The following is a 9787-nucleotide window of genomic DNA, read 5'->3' on the forward strand; positions in this document are numbered from 1 at the left end:
ACCTGCCTTTAAGTTCCTGAGTCATGGAAATTAAAATCTCCTTGGCATACGCCCATGGTTTGGGCTAGAGGGTGTGGAAGAAGCTATGATTGGATTCTCAAAGACTGTGGTTGTGATAAGAACGTACTGTACCGGAAGAAACAAATGTTAACCTTACTGGAGAGTAGAAGGTTTGTTATCTCTAGCTTTTATCCAACTGATACTCGAGCAAAACAGCAGGCATGTGTCCTGCCATGGCCAATTCCTAATTACCAGCTAATGTGGCATTTGTTTTCTTGTGCTTTATTTATAGGTTTGAAAGAAACTTTTGGACTGTGAATTGAGGCATTGGGTATGTAAATCTAAATTTTGTGTTTCCCCTCCTAACCCCCACCCCCACCTTTCCCTTACCATGTTGAATGAAATGTTTCATTACACCCAGCTGGAATTTGTTTTCAGGGGAGCAGCTGCTCCGTCGAAAATACTGTACATTCTTATGCCACTGGGGAAGGAGGAGGAGTTGAGGTTGTGGGAGGGAGTTGATCATGCAGGAATTTGATGCTAAAGGTGCATGTTCCACTCTAACCTTCAGGCACAGGGAGATGTGGGCTCTCCTGGGTGCTAATTGGGAGGACACCTCTGAGATGGGTCAATGGGTTTTGGGTTGAGGGAAGACTTCATGTTCCTCGACTAATCCAAACCTTGCTCACTGGGAGAGACCAGGCTGTGCTGTGGCTAGCAGCCCAGCAGGTTAGATGAGTTCTGCTCCTCGGTTGCCACCACCGATTCATTGGGGCACAGATCTTCTCCAGAGTAGCCACCACTTGGGAGCAGAAAAGTAGTTTGCTGGTGGGTGAGGACTGGTGCTCCACTGTGAATTGGATTTTTCCAGGTATTGAAATGCTTCAGTTGGGATCTTAAGTTTTGTTTTAATACCTGTGGCTGGATTTACAGCCAGCCAGCAGAGGTGTGAGGGAGATGGCTCCTGAGGGAGATCTGAAGGCTAGGAAGCTGTGTTGGGAACTTTGTAGAGATGAACTTGAGTGATGGTGGGAGGAGTGGGATGGGGTGGAGCCACCATGGGCGAGGCAGGGAGAAAGAGGAGCTAGTTAGCTAATCTTCAAGGAGGGTCTGGTTGCCTTCACCCACCAGCTTGCTGGGTGGAACTGAGACATGCCAGGTCTCGCTGTCGGCTGAGAAACCTCACTAGGCAGCCTGGCAGGTGCTTGGCGTGATGCAGGACTGTTTGCCTTGGGGCCAAGGAGCTGGTACTGTCCTTACCAGCAGCAGTTGCCCATCTGAGCACATACCAGAGCAGCAGCTGTCTCTTCGCTGGATGTAGGGTACTTCACTGGCTTCTTCTCCATTCTCATCCTCTTCCTACTTCTGTTTTGAGCAGACTCAAGATGGCCTCGCCAGCAGACAGCTGCATCCAGTTCACCCGCCACGCGAGCGATGTCCTCCTCAATCTCAACCGCCTTAGAAGCCGGGATATCCTGACCGACGTTGTCATCATCGTGAACCGGGAGCAGTTTAGAGCCCACAAAACAGTTCTGATGGCCTGCAGGTGAGAGCAGGGTCCTCTCCCTGCCTCCCTTCCCTGTTGGCCTCCACCTTTGGCCACCAGCAACATCGCTGCAGCCCTGGCAAGGCTCAAGTCAGGGAAGGAGGCGGAGAAACAGAACTGAAAGGGGCTGCTAAAATATTTGTCCCTGTAATAGGTTTAAAGCTGAGACCTTTTGCCTCCAGCACGCTGCCTACACTTTTCTTCTTGCCTGTCCGCACCTCTCTTGTCCTTGCACGCCCACATCTGCAGCCCATGAAGATAAACAGGAGCACAGCAGATGTGAGGCACATCCCCAAAGGCAGAGCACAAACGCTCTGCAGGGACAGGACAGGACAGGAGAGGGGAGGATGCTCACTGAGGTGAGCGAGTCCTCTGTGACCATAGTGTCCCCTGCTGCTGCTGCTATTTTTAGAGGTATTCCTACCTGACTCCTAGGCTGCTGGCTGTACCTACCTTTGTTGATTTTTTTCAAAGCCTGGTGGGGTCTGAAATCCCTTTCCAGCTCCTAGAATAGCTGGAATTTCTTCCTCATGAATGCTAATTAACATCCCACCATTGCCAAGTTGAATTATGACAGATGCCTTCCCGGTTCTCCTGCTGACAATGTATAAAGATTTGGAAAAGTCAAGATTTGACTATTAAGACATGTGAAAAATGTTTTGCCAATGTTTCTCCTTTTTTTAATTTTTTTTTTTCTTCCTTTATTCTTTTCTGGTTAAAGAGTGAACATGGATGCCCCAAGAGGCTTCTGAAAGAAATGAGTCACCCTGGGAAGCAGGAGGGGGGTGGTAAGAACAACCCAAAAAAAAAAAAGGGGGAATTTTTAGATGGAAGCAGTGGGGAGTTGTTGAGCAAGTGAGATCTAAAAGCAGGCTGTTCCAGTTGGGAAAAATGCAGTGCAGAAGACGCTTACTAAGCTGAGAAACCAAGCTTGATAATAAGGGGGAAGCTCAGGGAATTCTGTAATTGCCTCCTCCTCCACCCTTCCCATTCACAAACCCCTCGGTGCTAAGGGATTTCAGACAAATTCTCCTTTCTTCCTCTGAATTGTCATAACACTTTTCTTTCTTGTCTCCTTTCTGCAGTGGCCTCTTCTACAGCATCTTCACTGACCAGCTCAAATGCAACTTGAATGTCATCAACTTGGACCCTGAAATTAACCCCGAGGGGTTTTGCATCCTCTTGGACTTCATGTATACATCCCGCCTGAACTTGAGGGAGAACAATATCATGGCCGTGATGACCACAGCACTGTACCTGCAGATGGAGCATGTGGTTGATACCTGCCGAAGGTTTGTCAAGTCTAGGTGAGCACCGTGAGTGAACTTTGGAGAGCCTGGGACGGTGTGCTTGGGTGGGAGAGGGATGAACTGACAAAGTATCTGCAAACTTATTCTTATGGGCTGAAAAATGACTGTCTCTCCCTCCTTTTTGCCTGGTTCCAGTGAAGCGGAGATGGTGTCTGCTGTTAAGGCCCCAAGGGAAGAATTTTTGGCTGGACGGATGCTGAACCACCCAGAAGTGATGGCTTATCGGAGCAGAGATGTCTCAGAGAATGGCATGCCTCTCCAAAATGGGTCCCTCTGCAATGGGAGGGCCTTTGCACCTGGCTTGATCAACAGTTTGTCTGGATCCCCCATTTCCTACCACGGATACAGCCCTCTTCCTCTAAACAGCTTCCTTGTGGATGATGACTTGCGGGAGATGAGAATGCCTCTCTCCGAACTCTCGAGGGCAGGTGCCTTCCCCAAGGAGAGGATCCTGCCATGTGACAGCTCCAGGACAATCCCCACTGAGTACATGAGAACCATTACCGACATCTCGGCCAACATGTGCCATGCTACCATCTATGCTCCAAAAGAAGGTGCTGCTGAAGAAACGAGGAGCGATGTGCACTACAGCGTAGCCTCTGGCCCCAAACCTGTCGTTCCTTCTATCCGGAACAATCCCTATTTCTCTTGTGACAAAGTGGCCAAAGAGGAGGAGAGGACCTCTTCAGAGGATGAGATCAGCCAGCACTTTGAGCCTACCAGCACCCCTCTGGACCGCAAGGGACTCATCAGCCCTCAGAGTCCCCAGAAATCAGACTGTCAGCCCAACTCGCCAACTGAGTCCAGCAGCAGCAAGAACGCCCGTATCAGTCAGAACTCCAGCTCCCTCTTCACCAAGAGCCCCACAGACCCCAAAGCCTGCAACTGGAAGAAGTACAAGTTCATCGTCCTCAACTCTCTCAATCAGAACACCAAGCAAGACAACGCTGACCAGAATGAGATGGGAACCCTGTCTCCTCGCACCTACATGCCCATGTCCACTTGCCAGCAGTCCATAGAGCCGGAGCATCTCAACGTGCAATCCCCCACCAAGATGAGCGTGAATGGAGAAGATTCTACTATCCCACAAGCAAGCAGACTCAATAATATTGTTAACAGGTAAGATTTCCTCCCCCTCCCCACGCTCAAGAGGCAGGACTCCCCATGTTGCTGGTGAGGGTTCGGAAGTGTGTGAAATATCTGTAGCATTGCTGGCGAGTCCGGCCATGAGCAGGTGGGAGCCTCTGCATTTGGTGGAGTGCTGCCAGTGGTGCCAGCTGGGTGTCAGCTGTCCCCACCACAGTGGTGCCAGCCTGACTGGGAATTGGGAACATTCGGTCAGGACTCCTTGACTCGCTTTAGCACCTCTGTATAGTTTGTGGAGACTGGATTTGCTCAGCATGGTTTTTACCAGACCCTCTGTGTCTTGAGCTTTTGATTGGCTGTAAGCATTGGAATGGCCAAACTGTCAGGGAACAGCTGGGCCTGGATGTTCCTAGAGAGCTTCGAGTTAATTTGGTGATGGGCACCTGAAGGATTGGAAGGATTGGGTCTGAGGGACTTGTTGCTGATCAGGGCTATGCTGTGCGTCTCACCACAAAGTGTCCCCATAAAACATGTCTGTCCCTAATGTCTGGAAGTGTGCAAACAAGGGCCCAGGAGCTCAAGCATAACGAGAGCCTTCCACAGCTGTGTGTGTTGCTGTCCTTCCACAGGTCCCGAGATGGGTCCCCTCGGAGCAGCGAAGGGCAGTCCCCGCTGTACATGCATTCGTCGAAGTGCAGCTCCTGTGGCTGCCAGTCCCCACAACATGCTGAGATGTGCCTTCATACCCCTGGCTCAAACTTCGGAGAGGAGATGGGGGAAACCCAGTCTGAATACTCTGACTCCAGCTGCGGTGAGTCTTGCATCCCTGATCACCTTTTTTAACCAGCAAGCAAGGGGGCTGTGCAGTCTGGGGACCTGTCTCGCCATGCCCTGTGTCCAAACGGGCAGTCAGAGCTGTCCCTGATGCTGGTAGATCCCAAGGTGCTTTACAGCCCCGTCTTAACTGGCTGGCCAGCTGGGTGCATGCGTGTAAGGGACACATGCACATGGGAATTGCTTCCTTCCTCCCCTTCCCCAGCACTTGTGCAGGGAGTTAGTCACCTGCTGCAGACATGCCAGCAGAGGACAGGAAACAACGTGCACCCCACCCCACCAGAACCACAGAAGAACAAGCTTGGCAGATGTAATGACCCTAATGGGCATTAGGCAAGATGGTGTGTCTCACGCGTCCGTCACGACATCTTTGTTATCAGGGCACTCGATGCGCACATCTGGAGAAATGCAGATAATGAGGCTTGCAATCTTGTTGCAAAACTCCACAAGCCCAGAGACTAGTATCTCTGCAGCCATCTGCCTCTGCCTGTAGCTCAGGGAGGCGGAATTCAGAACTGTCACCTGTGGTGTGGGCGGAGACCCACAGAGGCAACTGTGCTGTGGTGGCGGTCAAAGCTATGTACAGCATGTAAGAGTTAGGCACTCTCACCTTGCTCTTCAGATGATGATGGTCTTCCCGTGCTCAAGAAGCACATCTATACCTGTAAAGGTTTAAGACCTTTACAGGTACAGGTGCTGCAGTTGCTCCAGAGCTGACCATCCATCCTCCGGAGGATGTCTAATAACTTGGGTGCCTTTGCGGACCTCTCTGAAAGATGTCCAGGGAAGATGCTAGTTTCATGGAAGCAGCTTATGTAGCACTGAAGGACGTATGGCTTGTGATGACTTTGCTCTCTCAAACCATGCATGTTGTTGCTGTGTGCACACGATGGTCAGGGTGCAATGGTGTGGTGCAAGCACCACTGACTATAAACATCTGCACTCAGCTTCTTGTCCCAGTGCTTGCTCTGGCTGCCCTTCTCCACCATCCCAAACCCACCCCGTGACCCATCGAGGAGCTGGCCCGAACATTGCTCATCTCATTACCCTCCTCTCTGCCCTCCCAGAGAACGGAGCCTTCTTCTGCAACGAGTGCGACTGCCGGTTCTCTGAGGAGGCCTCTCTCAAGAGACACTCTCTCCAAGTCCACAGTGACAAGCCCTACAAGTGTGACCGCTGCCAGGCCTCCTTCCGCTACAAGGGGAACCTTGCCAGCCACAAAACCGTCCACACAGGTACAGTGTCAGCCACAGGGACAACGTACTGGGGAGGTGGCAGGTTGCCAGACATGCTAGGTTTGTCCCAGACATGGTGTCCCTGGCTCCATGTCACCTGCTGTCTCTGATGTGAAGAGCAAGGTGGCCCTGCGTGGCTTATTGATAGTTCTAGGGAGACACATGCCATGGAGTCTGGCACCTGGAGGGACTTAGTTTTGGGGAGCACCATGGATCATGGGGTCTGAGCATGCTTGTACTTAATTCCTCACCCTTTATCTTGGGCTCTGCAGGAGAAAACAGTGCTGCCAGGGAGCCCTTGGGCAGAGCACTGACCTTGGGAATGGGGGAGATGCTGCCTGGCCTCAAGCTCCTTTGCTGTAAAGCACTGGGAACCACTGTTTTTAAAGGTGGTATGCAAAATGCATGGCAAGGAGCAGATGTGTGGCCTCCAGTTTGCTTTGTGGTAGACATAAAAAAGAAAAAGAAAATTTAAGGACAAGTCTGGAATTTTTTTCCTCCTACATCGCAGAAATCCAGATCATATCTAGCCTGGCAGAAACTTTGCTGATGGGAAAATCTGTGAATGGATGGACTCTGTGAATCAGCGTGATGAAAGCTGAGAAAGGAAGGGGATATTAGTCATTCACTGATAAATCTAGGGAATTTTTTTTTCATGCTTTTATTAATGCTCAGCGTGTCAACAGCCAGTTCACTAGCTGGGGAAGGGAAGTCTGTGCTGACAACTCAGTGCAACTGAATTAGACACAAATTCCTGCAGTCTCAGCTGAGCTCTGGGAGGGCTGTGCAGGTGGATGAGATGACACAAATGCCAGGACGGGGTTCAAGGGTGTGTGAGTTCAAAGCCTGGAAACAACAGAAAAAGGCAGGAAGGGATAGGCATTGGCTGTTTCCCGCTCCACATTGAGCCCACCTTCAGCCTTCTTAAAGAAATTAGTCAAAACCTTTTTGCAGCTGCCCCCATCACATGGGATCACCAGCAGTGACTGTAACTGAGCAGTGGCTTGGCGGCCTCGGTTTTCCGCTCTGTCACCTCTTTTCGCTCCTCCAAAGAGGTGGCGAATGGCCGATGTGGGATGTACTGGGGACCACAAGGGGCCTAAAGGGAGTGAGGTAGACCTGCGTGGCTTATTGATGATTCTAGGGAGACACAGGCCCCAGCTGCTTTTCCAGAGCCATCTCCAAAAGGGACAGGAGTCAGGCCTTGTGCTTCATGCCATGGAGTCTGGCATCTGGGGGGATTTAGCTTTGTGGAGCACCATGGATCATGGGGGCTGAGCATGCCTGTACTTAATCCCTCACCCTTTCTGTTGGGCTCTGCAGGAGAAAAGCCGTACCGCTGCAACATCTGCGGGGCACAGTTCAACCGGCCGGCCAACCTGAAAACCCACACACGCATCCACTCCGGAGAGAAACCCTACAAGTGCGAGACCTGTGGGGCCAGATTTGTTCAGGTGCATGTGGCCTCTGGGACCTGCACTGTTTGGGGAGGTGGGACATGGCCAGACCTCCTGCCCAAGGCTGGTGATGCCTCATGGCAGGGAGGAGGTTGATGAGCAATGCTCGCTGCCTTGGGCACGCTTCCTGTGGTGCTGTGGGATAATAAGGGGCCTTAAGGTTCATGTGGGTTAGTTTGGCTTGGTAGGAAGCCTGATTGCTGTTCTTAGCTCCTCTCCTGCATTTGCTGTTAAAGATTGGGGATACCAGGACTCCTGTGTGGCCCTGACTCCTTGTTGGAACCCAGTAGACCAAAAGAAGACGTCTGGGCCTCTCTCCCATGGGGTGCTTGCTCCCACAGGGTTGCCCCTGCTCCGGGTGGGATGCCTTCATTCCTAGGGTTGTCCTCTCGTCCTCACCCGGAGCTGCTCTCTCTAGGTGGCCCACCTCCGTGCTCATGTGCTCATTCACACTGGGGAGAAGCCGTACCCCTGTGAGATCTGCGGCACCCGCTTCCGACACCTGCAGACCCTCAAAAGTCACCTTCGAATCCACACAGGAGAGAAACCCTATCATGTGAGTGACCATTTTGGGGTGTTTTTTGGTTGTGGGTGGTTGGGTTTTTTTTGGAGCTGGGGAGTGTCTTGGGTAGGATGCTGCCAAACTGGGTGGCTGGGAAGACACGAGGGCATTTGCGTGGGCTGGTTGCAACATCCCAGTGCCTTTCACCAGTTTCATGAGGCCCAACATCGAGGTCACGTCACTACTGCTCATGCCCCCTTTCCCACTCTCATGCATTAGCCAATGTCAGTGTAGTATTTTGTCATGAATGGCTGCACTGGAAACACCGACGTGCATCCTGGGCTGGGTACATCTTAGCTGCTTTTCTTCCATCCCATCTGGAAGAAGGTCACGCTTCTCCAAATAGCTGTGGTTTAAATTACAGCTGCCTGCTGCATGGCCACAGGCTGCAACAGGGTAGATTTAGGCTGGATGGTAGAAAAAAAAATTTCACAGAAGGAGCGGTCAGGCACTGGAGCAAGCTGCCCAGGGAGGTGTTTGAGTCACCTTCCCTGGAGGTGTTTAAAGGTCATTTAGATGTGGTGTTGGGGGATGTGGTTTAGGTGTGGACTCTGTAGAGTAGGGTTATACGTTGGACTTGATGATCCCAAGGGTCTTTTCCAACCTGAATGTTTCTGTGATTCTATGACTGGGGAAGGGAGCAGCCAGCCTGGCCTGGGGTGCTCTGTGCCAGTGGTACCCTGCTGAGCCAGAAGTGCCTTGCCTTGCTTGCAGCCCTGAGGGCTCCCAGCTCTTTGCTGAGGCTTTCCTCACTTTCCACATCTGCTAGAGAGAGAATCAGAGCAGGCGTTATCTCCAAACGTCCCTCTGGAGCCATCCAGCTTGGGAGGAGTTAAAAGCAGCTTCCGAAATAGTCCTGTAGCTGGTATGAGCATCCACATAAGGAGCCAGGGTCTTCTCCCAAGAGGCTTTCACCTTTGTGCATCCCATAAACCAAAACGTGCTGCTGAAAGCCTGCCGTGGGGTGCCCCAGGTGCTGCTTCTCCCAGCCACGTCCCCGCTTTTCCCTCATCTCCCAGTAAAACGGGCTCAGCGTCCTGGGGTGCCTGGCAGAGGACAAACCTTTGCTGCAGAGGGTGAACCTTTGCTGCAGAGGATCCCCACCCTGAAGGGAAGGGACAGGACATTTTCCCTGCTGTTTGTCACGTTTAACACCCTTTGCCTTTGCCTCTTGCCCGGCAGTGTGAGAAGTGCAACCTGCATTTCCGCCACAAAAGCCAGCTGCGGCTTCACCTGCGGCAGAAGCACGGGGCCATCACCAACACCAAGGTGCAGTACCGCATCTCCTCGGGCAGCGAGGTGCCTCCGGAACTCCCCAAGGCCTGCTGAAGGCAGAGGATTTCCCAGGAGGAGGTCATCTTGGTGCGGGGAGAAGCTGTCCAAAGGTTACTTGCAACACTTTAAAATAAAAAGGTTAAAAAAAAAAATCTTAAAAAAAAAAGAAACAAAAAACCATAATTCATCACATGATGGAGTGCCTCTAAACCCATAGTGCAGATAGGTGGAAAAACATTAGAAATTTAAAAAAAAGTAATTACAAATACACGGGTTTTATTTTTCCCAGTTATGTGAAACGAAAAGAAAAAATAAAATTATTCAGATCTTACTGTATATAAAACATAAAAGATAAAAAATAGTCATTTTAAATGTCTGTGCAGTGGAGTGTTGATAAACTCTGGAGTCTAACCTTCACAGCCTTTGCCGTTTGAAGATGAGGAATGTAATGTTGATTTATGGGAACAGATTTTTTCTTTTGT

General features: G+C 51.1%; 1 protein-coding gene across 1 annotated transcript; it reads left to right on the forward strand.

The window, feature by feature from the left end:
- Positions 1-292: 292 nt before the first annotated feature.
- Positions 293-9454, forward strand: BCL6 (B-cell CLL/lymphoma 6). The gene is made up of 9 exons (XM_009871847.1): positions 293-331; positions 1379-1546; positions 2632-2853; positions 2992-3975; positions 4572-4753; positions 5844-6011; positions 7335-7465; positions 7887-8024; positions 9213-9454. The coding sequence occupies exons 2-9, from the start codon at positions 1386-1388 to the stop codon at positions 9357-9359; spliced, it is 2133 nt and encodes a 710-aa protein (XP_009870149.1). The 5' UTR covers positions 293-331; positions 1379-1385; the 3' UTR covers positions 9360-9454.
- Positions 9455-9787: the final 333 nt, after the last annotated feature.

This window comes from Apaloderma vittatum, unplaced genomic scaffold (genome assembly GCF_000703405.1).
Source record: "Apaloderma vittatum isolate BGI_N311 unplaced genomic scaffold, ASM70340v1 scaffold25076, whole genome shotgun sequence".
NCBI classification, from domain to species: domain Eukaryota; kingdom Metazoa; phylum Chordata; class Aves; order Trogoniformes; family Trogonidae; genus Apaloderma; species Apaloderma vittatum.

Coding starts and splice junctions, on each gene's coding strand:
- BCL6 (XM_009871847.1), top strand. CDS start 1,386: ATGGCCTCGCCAGCAGACAGCTGCATCCAGTTCACCCGCCACGCGAGC. Junction 1,547..2,631: donor ACAGTTCTGATGGCCTGCAG/GTGAGAGCAGGG, acceptor TCCTTTCTGCAG/TGGCCTCTTCTACAGCATCT. Junction 3,976..4,571: donor CTCAATAATATTGTTAACAG/GTAAGATTTCCT, acceptor GTCCTTCCACAG/GTCCCGAGATGGGTCCCCTC.